At 46.6% G+C, this 21,045-nt stretch overlaps 1 protein-coding gene across 1 annotated transcript; it reads right to left on the bottom strand.

Moving 5' to 3' along the window:
• Positions 1-814: 814 nt before the first annotated feature.
• Positions 815-6,036, bottom strand: LOC140722257 (uncharacterized). Its single transcript, XM_073037048.1, is given in 3 exon segments — positions 815-4,957; positions 5,042-5,264; positions 5,433-6,036. Coding segments are annotated over 3 exon segments (4,650 nt in total). The 5' UTR covers positions 5,717-6,036.
• Between the last annotated feature and the right edge of the window lie 15,009 nt (positions 6,037-21,045).

Raw genomic sequence — 21,045 nt, 5'->3', positions numbered from 1 at the left:
TTCACACAAACGAGATTTCTTAGGTTTGGCCAAGCTCAGGGGCTATCACCCCCTATATTAAGTTGTTAGCTGAAGCATGAGTTACATAAGGTTAAATGACCTGAGTGAATCGCTCCCCACATTCACAGCAGGTGAACGGCCTCTCCCCTCTGTGAACTCAATGATGCACATTTCGTTGATTTTGCTGACAGAATTACTTCCCAAAGTCTCAGCAGCTGATCGGCCTCTCTCCTGTGTGAACTCGCCTGTGTGTCTGTAGATGAGATGACTGAGTCAATCCCTTTCCACACACTGAGCAGGTAAACGGCCTCTCTCCAGTGTGAACACACTGATGTCTCTGTAGGTGGGATGATCGAGTGAATCCCTTCCCACAGTCTGAGCAGGTGAACGGCCACTCCCCACTGTGAACTTGCTGGTATGCCATTCGGGTGGATGATCGAGTGAATCCTTTCCCGCAGTCTGAGCAGGTGAACAGCCTCTCCCCAGTGTGGACTGACTGATGTCTCTGTAGATGAGATGACTGAGTGAATCCCTTCCAACAGTCTGAGCAGGTGAACGGCTTCTCCCTAGTGTGAACTCTCCGATGTGTTAGTAGGTGAGATGACAGAGCAAATCCCGACTCACAGTCTGAGCAGGTGAACGGCCACTCACAAGTGTGAAATCGCTGATGTACCATCAGTTGGGATGAGCAAGTGAATCCCTTCCCACAGTCCGAGCAGGTGAACGGCCTCTCCCCAGTGTGAACTCCCTGATGTACCATCAGTTGGGACGAAGAAGTGAATCCCTTCCCACACACTGAGCAGGTGAATGGCCTCTATCCAGTGTGAACTCGCTGATGTACCTTCAGTTGGGACGAAGAAGTGAATCCCTTCCCACAGTCTGAGCAAGTGAATGGCCTCTCGCCAGTGTGAACTGACTGGTGCATCATCAGCTGAGATGACTGAGTGAATCCCTTCCCACACACTGAGCAGGTGAATGGACTCTCTCCAGTGTGAACTCGCTGATGTACATTCAGCTTAGATGACTGAGTGAATCCCTTCCCACAGACTGAGCAGGTGAATGGCCTCTCCCCAGTGTGAACTCGCTGATGTAGCTTCAGTTCAGATGACTTAGTGAATCCCTTCCCACAGTCTGAGCAGGTGAACGGCCGCTCGCCAGTGTGAACTGACTGGTGGCTCAGAAGGTGAGATGATTTCGTGAATCCCTTCCCACACACTGAGCAGGTGAATGGCCTCTCTCCAGTGTGAACTCGCTGATGTACCTTCAGTTCAGATGACTGAGTGAATCCCTTTTCACACACTGAGCAGGTGAATGGCCTCTCTCCAGTGTGAACTCGCTGATGTACCTTCAGTTTAGATGACTGAGTGAATCCCTTCCCACAGACTGAGCAGGTGAATGGCCTCTCCCCAGTGTGAACTCGCTGATGTACCTTCAGTTCAGATGACTTAGTGAATCCCTTCCCACAGTCTGCGCAGGTGAACGGCCGCTCGCCAGTGTGAACTGACTGGTGGCTCAGTAGGTGAGATGACTTAGTGAATCCCTTCCCACAGACTGAACAGCTGAACGGCCTCTCCCCAGTGTGAACTCGCTGATGTACCTTCAGTTCAGATGACTGAGTGAATCCCTTCCCACAGTCTGAGCAGGTGAACGGCCTCTCTCCAGTGTGAACTCGCTGATGTACCTTCAGTTGGGATGAAGAAGTGAATCCCTTCCCACAGTCTGAGCAGGTGAATGGCCTCTCGCCAGTGTGAACTGACTGGTGCATCATCAGCTGAGATGACTGAGTGAATCCCTTCCCACACACTGAGCAGGTGAATGGACTCTCTCCAGTGTGAACTCGCTGATGTACATTCAGCTTAGATGACTGAGTGAATCCCTTCCCACAGACTGAGCAGGTGAATGGCCTCTCCCCAGTGTGAACTCGCTGATGTACCTTCAGTTCAGATGACTTAGTGAATCCCTTCCCACAGTCTGAGCAGGTGAACGGCCGCTCGCCAGTGTGAACTGACTGGTGGCTCAGAAGGTGAGATGATTTCGTGAATCCCTTCCCACACACTGAGCAGGTGAATGGCCTCTCTCCAGTGTGAACTCGCTGATGTACCTTCAGTTCAGATGACTGAGTGAATCCCTTTTCACACACTGAGCAGGTGAATGGCCTCTCTCCAGTGTGAACTCGCTGATGTACCTTCAGTTTAGATGACTGAGTGAATCCCTTCCCACAGACTGAGCAGGTGAATGGCCTCTCCCCAGTGTGAACTCGCTGATGTACCTTCAGTTCAGATGACTTAGTGAATCCCTTCCCACAGTCTGCGCAGGTGAACGGCCGCTCGCCAGTGTGAACTGACTGGTGGCTCAGTAGGTGAGATGACTTAGTGAATCCCTTCCCACAGACTGAACAGCTGAACGGCCTCTCCCCAGTGTGAACTCGCTGATGTACCTTCAGTTCAGATGACTGAGTGAATCCCTTCCCACAGTCTGAGCAGGTGAACGGCCTCTCTCCAGTGTGAACTCGCTGATGTACCTTCAGTTGGGATGAAGAAGTGAATCCCTTCCCACAGTCTGAGCAGGTGAATGGCCTCTCTCCAGTGTGAACTGACTGGTGGCTCAGAAGGTGAGATGATTTCGTGAATCCCTTCCCACACACTGAGCAGGTGAATGGCCTCTCTCCAGTGTGAACTCGCTGATGTACCTTCAGTTCAGATGACTGAGTGAATCCCTTTTCACACACTGAGCAGGTGAATGGCCTCTATCCAGTGTGAACTCGCTGATGTACCTTCAGTTGGGACGAAGAAGTGAATCCCTTCCCACAGTCTGAGCAAGTGAATGGCCTCTCGCCAGTGTGAACTGACTGGTGCATCATCAGCTGAGATGACTGAGTGAATCCCTTCCCACACACTGAGCAGGTGAATGGACTCTCTCCAGTGTGAACTCGCTGATGTACATTCAGCTTAGATGACTGAGTGAATCCCTTCCCACAGACTGAGCAGGTGAATGGCCTCTCCCCAGTGTGAACTCGCTGATGTACCTTCAGTTCAGATGACTTAGTGAATCCCTTCCCACAGTCTGAGCAGGTGAACGGCCGCTCGCCAGTGTGAACTGACTGGTGGCTCAGAAGGTGAGATGATTTCGTGAATCCCTTCCCACACACTGAGCAGGTGAATGGCCTCTCTCCAGTGTGAACTCGCTGATGTACCTTCAGTTCAGATGACTGAGTGAATCCCTTTTCACACACTGAGCAGGTGAATGGCCTCTCTCCAGTGTGAACTCGCTGATGTACCTTCAGTTTAGATGACTGAGTGAATCCCTTCCCACAGACTGAGCAGGTGAATGGCCTCTCCCCAGTGTGAACTCGCTGATGTACCTTCAGTTCAGATGACTTAGTGAATCCCTTCCCACAGTCTGCGCAGGTGAACGGCCGCTCGCCAGTGTGAACTGACTGGTGGCTCAGTAGGTGAGATGACTTAGTGAATCCCTTCCCACAGACTGAACAGCTGAACGGCCTCTCCCCAGTATGAACTCGCTGATGTACCTTCAGTTCAGATGACTGAGTGAATCCCTTCCCACAGTCTGAGCAGGTGAACGGCCTCTCTCCAGTGTGAACTCGCTGATGTACCTTCAGTTGGGATGAAGAAGTGAATCCCTTCCCACAGTCTGAGCAGGTGAATGGCCTCTCTCCAGTGTGAACTCGCTGATGTACCTTCAGTTGGGATGAAGAAGTGAATCCCTTCCCACAGTCTGAGCAGGTGAACGGCCTCTCTCCAGTGTGAACTCGCTGATGTACCTTCAGTTGGGACGAAGAAGTGAATCCCTTTCCACAGTCTGAGCAGTTGAACGGCCTCTCCCCAGTGTGAACAGACCTGTGCACCTGTAGGTGGGATGATTGAGTGAATCGCTTCCCACAGACTGAGCAGGTGAATGGCCTCTCTCCAGTGTGAACTCGCTGATGTACCTTCAGTTCAGATGAGCAAGTGAATCCCTTCCCACAGTCTGAGCAGGTGAACGGCCGCTCGCCAGTGTGAACTGACTGGTGGCTCAGTAGGTGAGATGATTTAGTGAATCCCTTCCCACACACCGAGCAGGTGAATGGCCTCTCCCCAGTGTGAACTCGCTGATGTACCTTCAGTTCAGATGACTGAGTGAATCCTTTCCCACACTCTGAACAGGTGAACGGCCGCTCTCCAGTGTGAACTCGCTGATGTACCTTCAGTTGGGATGAAGAAGTGAATGCCTTCCCACAGTCTGAGCAGGTGAATGGCCTCTCTCCAGTGTGAACTCGCTGATGTACCTTCAGTTGGGACGAAGAAGTGAATCCCTTTCCACAGTCTGAGCAGTTGAACGGCCTCTCCCCAGTGTGAACAGACCTGTGCACCTGTAGGTGGGATGATTGAGTGAATCGCTTCCCACAGACTGAGCAGGTGAATGGCCTCTCTCCAGTGTGAACTCGCTGATGTACCTTCAGTTCAGATGAGCAAGTGAATCCCTTCCCACAGTCTGAGCAGGTGAACGGCCGCTCGCCAGTGTGAACTGACTGGTGGCTCAGTAGGTGAGATGATTTAGTGAATCCCTTCCCACACACCGAGCAGGTGAATGGCCTCTCCCCAGTGTGAACTCGCTGATGTACCTTCAGTTCAGATGACTGAGTGAATCCTTTCCCACACTCTGAACAGGTGAACGGTCGCTCTCCAGTGTGAACTCGCTGATGTACCTTCAGTTGGGATGAGCAAGTGAATCCCTTCCCACAGTCCGAGCAGGTGAACGGCCTCTCCCCAGTGTGAACTCTCTGATGTACCTTCAGTTTAGACGAAGAAGTGAATCCCTTCCCACAGACTGAGCAGGTGAACGGCCTCTCTCCAGTGTGAACTCGCTGATGTACCTTTAGTTGGGATGAGTAAGTGAATCCCTTCCCACAGTCCGAGCAGGTGAACGGCCTCTCCCCAGTGTGAATTCGCTGATGTACCTTCAGTTGGGATGAAGAAGTGAATCCCTTCCCACAGACTGAGCAGGTGAACGGCCACTCCCCAGTGTGAACTCGCTGATGTACCTTCAGTTTAGATGACTGAGTGAATCCCTTCCCACAGTCTGAGCAGGTGAACGGCCGCTCACCAGTGTGAACTGACTGGTGGCTCACTAGGTGAGATGATTTAGTGAATCCCTTCCCACAGACTGAGCAGGTGAACGGCCTCTCTCCGGTGTGAACTCGCTGATGTACCTTCAGTTGGGATGAGTAACTGAATCCCTTCCCACAGTCCAAGCAAGTGAACGGCCTCTCCCCAGTGTGAACTCGCTGATGTCCCTTCAGTTGGGACGAAGAAGTGAATCCCTTCCCACAGTCTGAGCAGGTGAACCGCCTCTCCCCAGTGTGAACAGGCCTGTGCAACTGCAGGTGGGATGATTGAGTAAATCCCTTCCCACAGACTGAACAGGTGAATGGCCTCTCTCCAGTGTGAACTCGCTGATGTATCTTCAGTTGAGATGAGCAAGGGAATCCCTTCCCACAGTCTGAGCAGGTGAACGGCCGCTCGCCAGTGTGAACTGACTGGTGTCTCAGTAGGTGAGATGTTACAGTGAATCCCTTCCCACACATTGAGCAGGTGAATGGCCTCTCTCCAGTGTGAGCTCTCTGATGTACCTTCAGTTTAGATGAGCAAGTGAATCCCTTCCCACAGTCTGAGCAGGTGAACGGCCGCTCGCCAGTGTGAACTTGCTGTTGTGCCATTCAGTCAGATGATTGATTGAATCATTCCCCACAAATTCAGCAAATGACCAGCCTCTACCCAGTGTGAAATGACTGGTGTGTCCACAGGTGGGATAACTGACTGAATCCCTTCTCACACTTACAACAGGTGAATGGCCTTGTCCCAGTGTGAACTTGCTGATGTACCTTCAGTTGAAATGACCGAGTGAATCCGTTCCCACTGTCTGAGCAGGTGAATGCATTCCCCCCGTCTAAAATGACGGGCACGCCAGTTGTTCTGATGATCGAGTGAATCTCTTGCTCCTCTTCTTAAATATCTGGACAGAGACAGCAAAACTGGCGTGTTGTGTTCGAGTTTCCTGGAGACAAATTCCTTGTCATATTTAACCTGTAAAAAGATTTTCAAAATCGATCAATGGGTGTGGGACAACATTTCAGATGAGATCACTTGAGTTATCAAGGTGTGCTCTGGCATCACACTGTTACAGTGAAGTTCAACCCAAGTTGGAGAGAGAAATCATCTTCTAACTGGGCACAGTGCTGGCCAATCAAACTCTCTGAAGCTCTTCCTGTCTCTATAACATAGGGGCAGTTCTGCCATCTCCAACCTGTGATCTGGCTCAGTTGTCTCTCTCCATTGGTATTATTCCCTGTTCCCAATGAGCTGCATGGGTGCCTGGTCCCACAGGAACTGAAACACTCTCTACACACCCACCACTCTCCGTGTAAAAATATTTACCCCTGACATTCCCTCGGTATCTATTTCAAAGCACCATAAAACTATGCCCCCTTGTGTTAGCCATTTCAGCCCTGGGAACGAAACCTCTGACTATCCACACGATCAATGCCCCTCATCATCTTATCCACCTAAAAAAAAGGCTCTAAACATAAACAAGGAAATTATACATTGCTTTAAGGATTTATTAGAAGTCTACAAAACTATGAGGGAAACGATAGGTTAAATGCCAGCAGCTCTTTCCACTGAGGTTGGGTGGGATGACAACCAGAGGTCGTGGGTAAGTGGGGAAGGTGAAAATTTAACAGGAACATGTGGAAAAGCCCTTCACTGAAATGGTCGCGAGAGTGTGGAATGAGATGCCAGCACAAGTGATGAATGTGAGCTCGGTTTCACCATTTAAAAGAAGTTTGGATGGGAGCCTGGATGGTAGGGGTATGGAGGGCGATGGTCCCGGTGCAGGTAGACGCATCAGACAGCTTAAATGTTTTTTTGGCATTGACTATATGGGCCAAATAGCCTGTTTCTGTGTTGAACTTCTCCATGCTTCTATGATGGAGAAGCTGGTCTAACTTGCTTCGAAGGGAAAACAAGTAGGAGTGACAATGGAACAGCAATGGCTGGAGTTTCTGGGAGCAACTCGGGAGCTGAGTGATCGATACTTATGAAAGACATGGAAGCATTGGAAAGGCAGGAGGACACAACCATGGCTGAAATGAGAAGCAAAAGACAACATAAAAGCCAAAGAGAGGGCAAACAAAAGAGCAAAAACTATTGGGAAGCTTTTAGGTACCAACAGAAGACGACTAAAAAAAAAGTCAAATGAGCTCAGGAATTGGAATGATGATTAATGAGTCAGTCGTTAATGAGTCTTGGTAGCACCCAACAGTCTGATGCATTTAGAGGAACAAAATATCCGGGGCCTCAACATCTCTTGAGAACCAAGGTTCCCTGCACCAGTTACCTTTCAACTTTTATTTTGGCAGGCACATACAAACTCAACACCCTCAAAATTTCACTTCTGAAGGCCTCCCGCTTACAAGTACTCCTTTGCCAGAAAACAGCCTGTCCCAAACCACACTTGTCAGATCCTTTCTGATACCATCAAAATTGACCTTTCCCCAGTTTAGAATCTCAACCCGTGGTCCAGACCTCTTTTTCCATATTTACTTTCAATTTCATGGCATTATTATCACTAATTTCTGTCAACAGCCCTGGATCATTTCCTAACAGCTTATTGCACACTTTACATCGGGAATTCTACGTCCTGATTAAGGGCACATTTGACAAACTCTACCCCATCTAGTCCTTTCACAGTGTGGGAATCCCAGTCAATATCTGGGAAGTTAAAATCACCAACTGAATCAACCTTTGTTTCTTGGCATGGTCTGTGATCTCTCTACAAATTTGTTCCTCTAAATCCCTCAGACTGTTGGGTGCAACCAAGTCCCAATAATGGCTACAATATCGTAATTCCCTGTCCTGAGCTCATCTGGCTTTCCTACGATGCTTCTTGCATTGTGATATACACAGCTCAGCACATTCATCGCACCATGCTCAACCATTTGATTGCTGACTCTGTCTGAGGTCTGAACAACATCTGATTGGTGTCCAGAAAACAACCTCTCCCTGACTGGCACAAAAACAAAGGAGCTGATTGTGGACGACTATCACCCCCTCCAACTCCTGGATGATCAGGAATTCATCCATTTCAAGTTCCAACTCCTTAAAGTGCAGGGTTACAAGCTGCAGCTGGATGCACATCTTGTAGGTGAGGGCATCAAGGACACTGGAGGTCTTCCCACCTTCCCACCAATGTCCCCTCTAACTTGTAATGACCAGTGGGCACATAAATCTCGTAATGTGCATTTTTTTACCCAGTGACAACATGTGCACAGAGTATTTTATATAGGGAGGTATTCATTTTAACAGCTAGCAAAGCATTGTCCATAAGAACTTTGATCTCTGAGTTAGATCAAGTTCATCTGCACTCTCACACAACCTATGTAGCAGGCCTGTAACGGGTAATGAAAACTTTTCTCACCAGAGCTTTTGCACGTTGTCCATATGCGGTTTGCTTGCTAAATTACACTTTAAAATGTCAGATTTCCAAATATCACTCCACTTCTTCACCCTTGTAAATTCTCCAGCAACTTCTGCATCGCCATAATACACACAGGTAACATGAGTATTTCCCCTGAGCACTCCTGGGGAATTGAGGATATATAACAAAATAATTTTGAACCTCTGCAACCTCTGACTAAAAGAATAATTGGGACTGAATAGGAATTTTTGAACTTAAGTAAACTCTGTCTTCAGCGGTTAACTAAGACAGGCTCATTCCCAGTTCTCTGTGGCTTGCAGAGAGACACACTGAGAGCTGATAAAATTATACATTGTAACCTTATTAGTTGATAACATTATACATTATACCCTCATTAGTTGATAACATTATACATTGTACCCTTGTTTGAGTAAAGGGAGGAGGACTCGCTGAAAAGGACAGGAATGAACATCCGTCTGTAACTAAGTCAGGGCCTCGCAAAGGGAATAACTGATAAGGACAGAACAGTACGTGCATCTGCAATTAAAACCTTTATTTAGTGAACTCTCTTATCTAAGTAATTAAGTTTTGCAGCAACAGACTTGGTGAGCATACCAGTTCAAATAACATCTTGCAAATAGTAATGTATGGGGCTTACTATGTATAAATACACGACTGTAACCTGACTGAGTCAGTCCACTTATCAGATGGTGGTAGTGCTTACGTGCCTTCCCTTTGACAACTGGGTCTCAAACTCCTACAGCAGAATGCGCAATAAACTGTGGTGACGATAGCTGGTCTCTCGTGTTTTATTCAGATTCAACTTTAACATTTGGCGTCACAAACAGGATCCCAATATAGGGAGTGCCAAGCAGACGGGCTGAGTAAGCGGCTGGACCACTCTGGGGACTGCGGAGACCGACCAGACACCCAATAGGCATTATGTCATTCTCCGTTAGTTCCTTTCGAGGTACGGTCCCTCGCCCAAGCAGATCGCATACCTTGACGGGATCGGATAAGAATCTATTGGGAGACTCGTATAAGGTGGGCAAAATTTTACTGAGGAGGCAGATGGGCCGGGTAAATTTTAGTAAGTGGGCAGGAGGTGGTCCCAGGTAAATTTATCAATTTAACTGGAGGTGCCAGCCGTGTAAATTTATCTGATTGTTAATTGAGCAGAAGGCTTTGTGCCGGGTAAAGAACAGAGGTCAATTGCAGTCAAGTGGTATGAGTGGGACAACAGCAGCCCAACACAATATGTGTGAGAGTTTTCCAGACAAGGGAAAAGATTTGCGCATGTTGAGTGCAGCACTGAATAAGAAATTGGGGAACAAAATCTGGCCACTGGGGGGAACCTGGGATATTACCTCATGAGAACAAGCAGAAAATTTGCTAAGGAAAAGGAACTGTGGAAAGAAGTGGAAATTACTGAAAAGGGAATGGAAGGATAAGGCAGATGCAAAGTGGAACAGTACAGTATTAGCAAGTTGGTGGAATAATGCATGTGACAAAGGGATAGAGGTATGCACTGCAGAAGGAACGCCAAAGGTTGGGAGAGGCTAACAGCGGAGCATGAATGGGTGGATGGGCCCCGAAAACGAGAGCAGGGAAAACAACGTAAGCAAATCAAGGCCGGCCTAGATAGGAGAGCAGGGCAGGAACATCAGTCTGAAGTTCGAACTGATAGGGAAACAAGGGATCCCGAACCCATGTCTGGCATACTGACCCTGTTTGAGGACAGTGACTGTGATGCTGAGTGCATAATGCGACTCCACAAGATTTATTCGCTCTGCTGCATGATTCTCTCAGCTGATGAGGGGCGGAAACGGAAGGCAGAACTGAGATACCAAACCTACCTGGAGTTACAGGCGGGAATCCATAATGAGAATGAACAGACAGACCGGATCATTCAAGCCTTGGAAATGTCTCTCCAGCAACCTGTAAACATCACTAAAGTACGTCAAAGCAAACCTAAGCCTGGAGAATCGGGACCAGTCTTTTGGGAGCGAATTATGGCCTGCTAGAGCACTTTCACAGGAGACCGAGTCTTTAATGATGGGAATCTGTTCCCCAGTGTAAAGCCTTACTGCTCCAATGCTTACCAACTAAGTTAGCCAACATGATTAAGACAAATAATATGGATTGGCCTGACAAAGACCAAAATGGAATGTGACGAGCTTTGACCCGACTTTCGAATCCCGATCGACCCTGAAGGGAACTAATATTAAAGGTAAATATGCTCAGCGGGAAGAAGGACGCGAGCGGGCTATATCTGGGGATCAGAAATGGGAACAAAAACATACCAAGGGACAGGTGGGGACAATAGCCCATTTAGAAATTGACAAAGGATGCTTCCAACCAGGAGTATCACCCCTCAGGAAGAGCCCAACGTAATATTGCAGGTTGCTGGAATTCCGTTTATTATTGATATGGGGGTAACCACATCCACTCTCGATCAGGAAATGGTATCAGAAAATGGAAAACAGCTATCAGACAATCGGTCTGTCTGGGTTCAAAGGCAGGGCACGTACGTATTCACGCACCCAGCCACGGCAGGTGGAATTCCAGGGGAACCAGTGTGAGGTTTCATTTGCTGTCACCACCAGTCGGGTGTGTAATCTAGCAGAGAGAGACTTGCTCTGTCCGTTGGAAGTCGAGATTCTCTGCGTGGACAAGGGTGTCACCCTGGGACTAGTGAACGACCGACATCTTCCCCAGTTACTGACACCCGCCCCCCCAGTGGTGGGCACTTAATCTGGACTCCACTGCGTTTGAACCCCTTCTGCCAGCGGCCGACCGTCATGTGACTCTGTGCTATGACCCTCCGGGGTGCTCAACTGAGGAAAGCCAATACTATGCACCCCTCGAGGGACAGAAGTTCCCAGTCACGGTGATTGGAGAGGTTAAAGGAAAGGAGGTCAGCGCATTACTGCCTGAAGTTCCGGATTTCCTTTGGCGACAGACAGGACTGGTGCTTCCCTATATCACTGTCTGGGTTTGCCCTGGGTTAAAGCCAAAGAGCCCAGAGTTCAATTCAGAAGGTTCAAAGGAACATCTAAACAAGCCTGATGCATTTTGGAAACAAGTCCTGTGGACTGATGAAGTTAAGATAGAACTCTGTGATGGCAATGAGAAAAGGTATGTTTGGAGAAAAAAGGGTGCAGAATTTCATGAGAAGAACCCTTCTCCAACTGTTAAGCACGGGGATGGATCGATCATGCTTTTGGCTTGTGTTGCAGCCAGTGGCACAGGGAACATTTACTGGTAGAGGGAAGAATGAATTCAATTAAATACCAGCAAATTCTGGATGTAAACATCAAACTGTAAAAAAGCCGAAGATGAAAAGAGGATGGCTTCTGCAACAAGATAATTTTCCTAAACACACCTCAAAATCCACACTGGACTACCTCAAGAGGCACAAGCTGAAGGTTTGCCCAAGGCCCTCACAGTCTCCCGACCTAAACATCATCGAGAATCTGTGGATAGACCTCAGAAGGGCAGTGCATGCAAGACGGCTCAAGAATCTCACAGAACTAAAACCCTTTTGCAAAGGAAGAATGGGTGAAAATCCCCCAAACAAGAACTGAAAGACTCTTAGCTGGCTACAAAAAGCATTTACAAGCTGTGATACCAGCCAAAGGGGGTGTTACTAAGTACTGACCATGCAGGGCGCCCAAACTTTTGCTTCAGGCCCTTTGCCTTTTTTGTTATTTTGGAACTGTAAAAGATGGAAATTAAAAAAAAAGTTTCCTTGCTTAAAATATTACTGAAATGTGTGATCTTTAACTTATGTCTTTTGGAAATCAGTTCAACTTTTACTCGTTTAACAGTAACAGAAACTTTGACCGGGGTACCCAAACTTTTGCATGCCAGTGTAATTGAGCAGGCCTCCTTTGAATCGGCTGTCTCTGCCCAGAAGGCTGAGCTGTTTGCTCTGACTCCTGCCTGTATCCTAGCAACAGACTAAAGTGTGGACTTTTACACAGACTCCCGTCATGAACTGACTACGGGGCTTTGGGGATTCCTGACTTCCTCTGGCCACCGCATTAGTAATGCTACCTTTGTGAACAACTTACTCACCGCTCTACAGCTACCTCGAGTTTTGACTATTATTAAATGTGCTGCCCATACTGGGGAGTGTGATGAGATGTTCCAGGGTAATGTTAGGGCTGATGCAGCGGCCAAACAGACAGCCATGAATCTCACACTTTTAATCCCCTGGGGAACCCAGCAAGCTCCTATTAGACAAAATCTAAGCACGGGTATGCCAGACATGGGGGAAATACGTAACTAACAGGGGGACGCCCCTGAAGGAGAGCGCAAACTATGGTCCCAAATGGGTTGCCACCTCGAACCTCAGACCAATTTATGGGTGACCCCTGCGGGACAGGTCTGTGTTCCCTCTGTGTTCTTACCTATTTTTATAGATCATGTACATAATTATACACGCTTGCGCAAGGAGGAAATGGTTAATACATTATTACAACCTTGACTTCCAGAAAGCAGCTGAAAAACGAGCCAAAGCATGCTTAAATTGTAAAAAAAAACAAATGCTGGAAAGGGGATGCCTTGTGGTTCTGGAACTACCCCGTTGCCTGGTGGATGTTTTTCTTGTTTGCAATTTGATTTTATAGAATTACCTAGAGTACATTGTTATAGGTATTGCTCAGTGATAGTAGATGTATTTAGCAGATCGATTGAAGCTGTTCCTACAACTAATGATACCACTATGACTGTTGTGAACATATTGCTAAAAGAAATAACTCCTCACTATGGACTTCCAGAAATGATAAGCCAGGACAATGGGCCAAAATAAATGAGGAAATCTGTAAAGAACTTGCTATAAAACAGCAGTTCCATTGCACCCATCATCTGAAAGCAGCGACATATGGAACGAGCCAATGGTACTTTGAAAGATAAGTTGGCAAAACTTACACAAGAAACTGGATTGACCTGATTGAAGGTTTTACCCTTAGTCCTATTCCATATGAGAATCACGCCATCAAGTAAGAAATCACCGGCAGAAATTATCTACGGGAAGCCCATGAGAACCCATGGGGACCCTGACCTTGTTTGCCGCTCCTCCCTGAGAGCTTACCTGCAACATTGGATATGCATACCTTGGGGGAGGAGATGGGAAAATACTTATGCAAATTAACAAAAACTCTCCAAAGCTTGCATTCACAGGTACGACAGGCCTATCGAGAGGACGAAACCCAAACTAAAGGTGACTACTCCACCATCCAGCCTGGAGAATTGTCCTGCTCAAGAACTGGGATGGTAATGTTACAAATGTGACGCAACTCTGAGGGGCCGAAGGGTACAAAGTCGCCCACTCCTTTTTGAGAATCGTAAGATCGCTATTAATTCGGGTCTGAGACCCAGGAAATGAGAGAGAGACGTCCAGAATACACAGGGTTTGGAATGTGTCCTGACCTCAGCAAAACGGAACCACTGATAACGGCCATTGTCTCTTGGAGATGGAATTGTGTATTGAGTACTGTACTATTCATTGAAACCCCTCAGGGGACAACCAGAGTGGGCTGGTTGAGGGATTGCATCATCCCAACCTGATTGACACCTGAGACCTCGTTAGTAAGGATAAAAGAGGGTCTGGGAAAAAACCCCTTTAGACGCACCAGGAGAAACGCTAGAGATCCCGTGACAGCGTTTGATAGCGACAGCCGGTGAGGGCTCGAGTGCGTCCTCCCTTGCCAGGGTCGTGGGCTCATCACGGAAGAACGGTTTAGCTAAAGGAGAGGCCACAAGTGAATGGCCACACCAACGAGACTCCGACGGATCGAAATCATAAAAGGAAAGCCGGCAAGTTTTTCTCCAAATCTCTCTCTCTCTCCAACCATTGCAACCCAGCGGTCCCCCAAAGGCTGCAGCCTGCAAGAACTGAGTGAACTTTATATTTCCATCGGACAACACATTATCCCCCAGACAACGATAGAGCTATTTCTTATGATTATTATTATACCCACACTTTTAGATTTAGTATTGACGATGTATATTATCTGTATATTTGCATTGTGAGTATATTTGCATTGATATTATTTTTGTGTATTTTTACTAATAAATACTGTTAAAAATAGTACCATCAGACTTCAACGGACGTCTCCATCTTTGCTGGTAAGTGACACAGTTATGGGGTTCATAACAGTAAGAAGTTGGGACCGAGGTGGAGAGGACTGTACCAAGTGCTACTGACAACACCTCCTGCAGTGATGGTGGAAGGGCAGCTCCGGCGGATACATCGAACGGACTGTAAACACGTTACTGGCAGAACTGATAAGGACTGGAAAATGTACTGGTTAATGCTGATTTTACTGACCCTAAGAGAACCTGCCCCTGTCTCGGGAGGCCCCCAGTTTAACACTTTCCTGTCCCTCTGCCACACCTACGCTGAGCAAGTTGAGCGGGGAGCACATTGGGTATGTGCCCGGATTCTCCAACAGGGTAAGACTATGTCAGTGGTGCCTCTGAATACTAGTGGAGTCAATTCAGTTCTGGTGTTTCCTGATAGCTGTAATGGTAGCATTGTCAATTGCACCATATCCAGGTCTGGAAGGCGAGACTGGGGATGGTGTTGCTTTGAGGGTTGGAGTCGTAGATCTCCTCCACAAGACTTCTCCAAGCTATGGCCGGGGATAAGAGTTACATCTCCAGCAGTGGTTCGTACTACTTGTTGTGTAACTAGAATGAGAGTGCACCTTATCAAGTGGGAAGTAGTAACTGTACCAAGAGTCAAACTTATGATACCCCTGGACCACTAAATGGAGCTTATTGGGTTTGTGGAAACGGGGCCTATCCCTGGCTGCCGGGAGAAAGAACAGGGCAGCGGCATGGAACCACACCCTACCAGACGGGTTCTCGAGGGGGGACGAGGGTCAGAGTGGTTGTTGCTACTTGGCCGACCTTATGCCACACTTGAGGATCCTGGCTCAGCCTCAGGATCAACCCCATTGGAACAGGCAACGAAGGGGTATAACCGAATCTGAGAGATTATGGATGATTCCCTCTCCCTCCTATGGGGTAGTCAGAAATTCCAGGGAAATAATTAATTTACCAGCCACTCTAGAAGAATTGGCCAATAATACAGCTGGAGCACTGACTGACACTCAAGTACAGGTAACTGAGATGATTGCAATTCGCCAAACAGTGCGACAGAATCGGATGGCCCAAGTCTTTATATTAGCAGAAAAAGGAGGGACCTGTGCTATCATAGGTAAGGAATGCTGTACCCATATCCCTGACGAATCTTCCAATGTTACTGGCTTGTCTAAACACAGAACCCAAGAGATTCCGAAAATTCAAGATGTTGGCCAGTAAGGCAGGGGGGTGGCCCTGGCCTTTCAATATATTCGGGGACTTCTGGGGGTTGTTTTAGCATTTTGAAGTCTGATTGTATTAGTTTTGATTATTGTCTGCATCCTTCGGTGCCTTTGGCCATGTTTTGTATCATGTTGTAGAAGCAGAACCCCATAACCATATGCCCTCTGCTTTGCTTTTACTTTGGCTTTGACTTCTCTTGTCAGCCACGGCCGCATCCTTTTTCCATTCGAAAATTTCTTCTTCTTTGGAATATATCTGTCTTGCACCTTCCTCACTTCTCGCATAAACTCCAGCCACTGCTGCTCTGCCGTCCTTCCCGCTAGTGTCCCTTTCCAGTGAACCTTGACCAGTTCCTCTCTCATGCGCACTGTAATTTCCTTTACTCCACTGAAATACCAACACATCGGATTTCGGCTTCTCTTTCTCAAATTTCACAGTGAACTCAATCATGTTGTGATCACTGCCTCCAAAGGCTTCCTTCACTTCCATCCCTCTGGTTCATTACACAATACCCAATCCAGTACAGCCGATCCCCTAGTGGGCTCAACAAGATGTTCTAAAAAGCCATCTCGTAGACATTCTGCAAATACTCTCTCTTGAGATCCAGTGCTGAGCTGATCTTCCCAATCCACTCGTATGTTAAAATGACCTACAATTATCATAACACTGCCCTTCTGGCAAGCCTTATCTATTTCCTGTTGTAAAATGTAGTCCACATCACTGCAGCTGTTTAGAAGCCTGTAGATAACTGCCATCAGGGTCCTTTTACCCCTGCGATTTCTTAGCTCAACCCATAAAGATTTCAGAAATGTCACTCCACTCTTCAAGAAGGGAGAGAGGCAGAAGAAAGGGAACTATAGGCCACTTAGTCTGACAGTGGTTTGAAAGATGTTGGAGTCAATTGTTAAGAATGTGAGTTCGGGACACTTGGAGGCACAAGATAAAATAGGCTGGACTCAGCATTGTTTCCTCAAGGGAAAATCTTGCCTGATGAATTTGTTGGAATACTTTGAGAAATAATAAGCAGGGTAGACAAAGGAGAATTGGTTGATATTGTGTACTTGGAATTTCAGACCTTCGACAAGGTAACACACACGAGGCTCCTTAACGAGCTCTGAGCCTGGTTGGGTGGCGATGAGGAAGGGGCTGGTCTCGATTTTGTGTAAATCAAAGTTCGGTTGCAGTGGGAAAGGGTCGGGACCGAGCCAAATGGCTGGACAGTCTGGGCCGGGAATGTAGGATCAGTTAGTTCTGGTTCCCCAAGCAGTGAGAGTGCATGTCGGTAACGAGGATCTGTTTACGTGTATGGGTGTGGGGTAAATGGTGGGAAAGTTGTGGGGCTACTGGCGGGGTGGAGGGAGGTTGGGGATGTGGGTTATCGGACACAGTGTGACCCGGGAGGATGAGTCCTAGGGCAGATCACGTTGTGAACAAGGGAGGATCAGGTCCATTGCATCAGACAGCTTTCAGGAAGTAACGAATCTCTCTTTATATTAATCACTGTCTAATCTTGCTGCTACCATTGTGTTTGTCACAGAGCCCAGAGTCTGGGAACAGCTCGATGGTAGGAAGCAGATGGTGATGATGGGAGGCTGTTTATTGGAGTCAAGGCCCGTGCCTCCTGGAGCTCCCCAGGGTAACACCCATTGCTACTTGTCATCTATGTCAATAATCTGGTTGAGAATGTACAGGGTATGGGTAGTGAGTTTGCAGCAAGTAATTGCAAACAACGACTTCTTTTTGCAAGATAGTACATATAAACACCCCTCTTTCCCTGTCCACACTCAGAACCGACCAAAAGCTACCTCAGAAGATACAAGTTCTGCAAATGAGCAAACACTGAGGGAATGTGAGAGACTTTAAAGAGCTGTGTTACTGACAGTACATTACCAGACCTGGAGTGATTGCAACTGGGTCTGATAGAGGCATAACTGGCATTTCTGGTCACATTCAGCTCTCTCCAACTATTCCCTACCTTCCTTTTACAGGTATGTAATGTCTAAAAGACCAGTGTTTAAGTAAATGAGACTCACCAAACTTTCTCCTGACTGAATCACTGGAATCTCCGAGTCAGATGGGTTCTCTCCAGACGGTGCTCTCAGTCCTCGGGCTGGTTCACTTGCTGCTTTTCCCTCGTCTTCAATCGTGGTTTGCTTCCAGTTGTGGGCTTTTCTTCCAATAAATCTCTCACCGCAGGTCTAACTTTAACATAAATGATAATGAAGCACGTTAACAATACAAAGGAGAACAAAATATTTCTGCTCACTGAAATCTAAATATTGAAAACAAATATAATGATCTCAGTGAACAAATCTGTAATTGTCCCTGACACGTCACAAAACCTTATATGGGATAGGAAGGAGTCATCATTCAGTCATTGTAAGACATAAGATGTAGGAACAGAATTAGGTGATTTGATCCATCGAGTCTGCTCCACCACTCAACCATGGCTGAGATTTATTCCGACACCATATTCCTGCCTTCCTCCTGTAACCCTGAAGCTACTTAGCAATCATGAGTATATTAATCTCTGTCATAAATATACCCAAATGGCAGCCTCAACCACCATCTGTGGCAACAAATTCCACAGATCAGACATCTTTTGGCTGAAGAAATTTTTGTCAACTCAATTTTAAAGGTAAGCATCTTTATTCTGAGACTCTCTGTCTAATATGTCTTTGTGATATGGTGCAACTCAAACTACCTGCGTCTCAATATCACCAAGACCAAGGAGATGGTGGTGGACTTTAGGAGATCTAGGCCTCATATGGAGCCAGTGATCATTAATGGAGAATGTGTGGAGCAGGTTAAGACCTACAAGTATCTGGGAGTACAGTTAGACGAGAAGCTAGACTGGACTGCCAACACAGATGCCTTGTGCAGGAAGGCACAGAGTCGACTGTACTTCCTTAGAAGGTTGGCATCATTCAATGTCTGTAGTGAGATGCTGAAGATGTTCTATAGGTCAGTTGTGGAGAGCACCCTCTTCTTTGTGGTGGCGTGTTGGGAAGGAAGCATTAAGAAGAGGGACGCCTCACGTCTTAATAAGCTGGTAAGGAAGGCGGGCTCTGTCGTGGGCAAAGTACTGGAGAGTTTAACATCGGTAGCTGAGCGAAGGGCGCTGAGTAGGCTACGGTCAATTATGGAAAACTCTGAACATCCTCTACATAGCACCATCCAGAGACAGAGAAGCAGTTTCAGCGACAGGTTACTATCGATGCAATGCTCCTCAGACAGGATGAAGAGGTCAATACTCCCCAATGCCATTAGGCTTTACAATTCAACCGCCAGGACTTAAGAACTTTTTAAAAGCTATTATTAATGCTTTTTGAGATAGTGATTTAGATGCATATCATATTTTTTACTGAGTTAAGTATTGTATGTAATTAGTTTTGCTACAACAAGTGTATGGGACATTGGAAAAAAAAGGTTGAATTTCCCCATGGGGATGAATAAAGTATCTATCTATCTATCTATCTATCTATCTATCTAATGGCAACATCCTCTCCATGTCCACTGTATCCAGGCTTTTCAGCATTCGTAAGGTTTACTTAACCATACATCCCACCACCATCCCCAACGTCCCTCTGAACTCCATTGAGCACAGGTCCAGAACCATCAAATGCTCCTCATACATAAAGCTGATCATCCCTGAGATTATTCAGGTCAAACTTGTTAGTAACTGCACTGAACACATTCCCAAGTATAACAGACAATCAGGAAATTTAAACCATTCCAGAGTGAATGGAATAAAAAGAAACTGGATTCACCAGAATCGCTCAACAGGTAAGGAACTGCTGTGGGGAGAGCAACAAAGTTAACGATTCAGGTTCACAGTCATTTGTCAGAATGGATTCAAAATTTATCATTTTTAGTGCAGATCTCCAGCAACCTGAGTTTCTGTTTGATTTCCACTGTCTGACAGACAGGTGACAGCGAGGAGGAATTTCCAAACAGTTCAAACACTGAACACCCCCCCCCCCCCCACCCCAGGTCTATTTCTACTGGTTCAAACACAGACCAGCCCATTTACTCACAGCCTCTCCTTGAGAGGGATGGAATATAAACTCATTCTCTCCTCAGATTAGCAGCATTGCTTCCAAAGGAACTGAACTCCAGAAAAAAAAAAACCATTTGATCCCAGAGCAGAAATACTCGCTCAACACCTCGTAAACCTGGGCAGCTTGATCCCCGGGTCCATGTTACTTGGATCTAAACAGGGGTGCAGTGCTGCCGGAGCTCACCGGAGCATCACCCCAGCACCTCTGTAAAAAAATCAAAATAAACAAGCGGGGAATTTAACAGCTGCTGCATATTAAATTGAGGGAATTTTACGGAAGCGGGGGTTAGGGAGAGGGGTTGGTGGCTGGTGAGGAAAATATCACTAATAACATTAGCATAGGATATTGGATTGTTTTTGGTGAAATCCTGGAGCTGTCACTGTGGTGGTCCGTGGATTACTCGCTAATACAAAAGTAAATTTTTCTCACTAACAACATTATGGCTTCTAAGCAAACAACATTATTTCACTTGCTTGATAATTAGATTTGATGATAATTAGAGAATGCAACCATGCAATACTTTGTCTTATTATTAAATTAAGTATTATATGTTGTATTGTACCAGTTATATACTGAAATGCAGTGATTGGCTATAATCTTGTTAATGTCTTATTTAGCACTGCATTTCTGTGGAGCTCTGGAAATCATATATATTTCTTTCATCTTGGTATAGTGGTTGACATTATAAAAAGCGCTATTCATTCATATATATATATGTATATAATACACACACACACACACACACACACACACACACACACACACACACACACACACACACACACACACACACACACACACACACACAATCTGTGTACCTGCTCATTACATGAATGGGACAAGGAAGTTGCCCAGTACACGAAAGGAGCAGGTACACAAATACACAAATTGGGTGACATACTAGCGGTGATTGATAAGTTTGTGGCCTACGGTGAAAGGAGTCAATTTTACAAAACCTAGCAATTTTCAATTATCTGTAACAGAAAAAGCACAAAACTGATTAACTTTCTGCATAATCACTCAAAGAGTTGAACTGCACGTGCAGGTACCGAGAGCTGTATAACTTTCAGCCGCGAACTTATCAATCACCCCTCGTACAGCTCAGGTTGGGGGGAGGAGCTACCCAGACGGAATAGAAGGTGCAGATCCTGGACTTTGAGGATGGCTTTAA

Source organism: Hemitrygon akajei, unplaced genomic scaffold (assembly GCF_048418815.1).
Source record: "Hemitrygon akajei unplaced genomic scaffold, sHemAka1.3 Scf000073, whole genome shotgun sequence".
Classification (NCBI taxonomy): Eukaryota; Metazoa; Chordata; class Chondrichthyes; order Myliobatiformes; family Dasyatidae; genus Hemitrygon; species Hemitrygon akajei.
The sequence above is the reverse complement of the archived record's forward strand: the minus strand, read 5'-3'. Positions and strand labels throughout refer to the sequence as shown.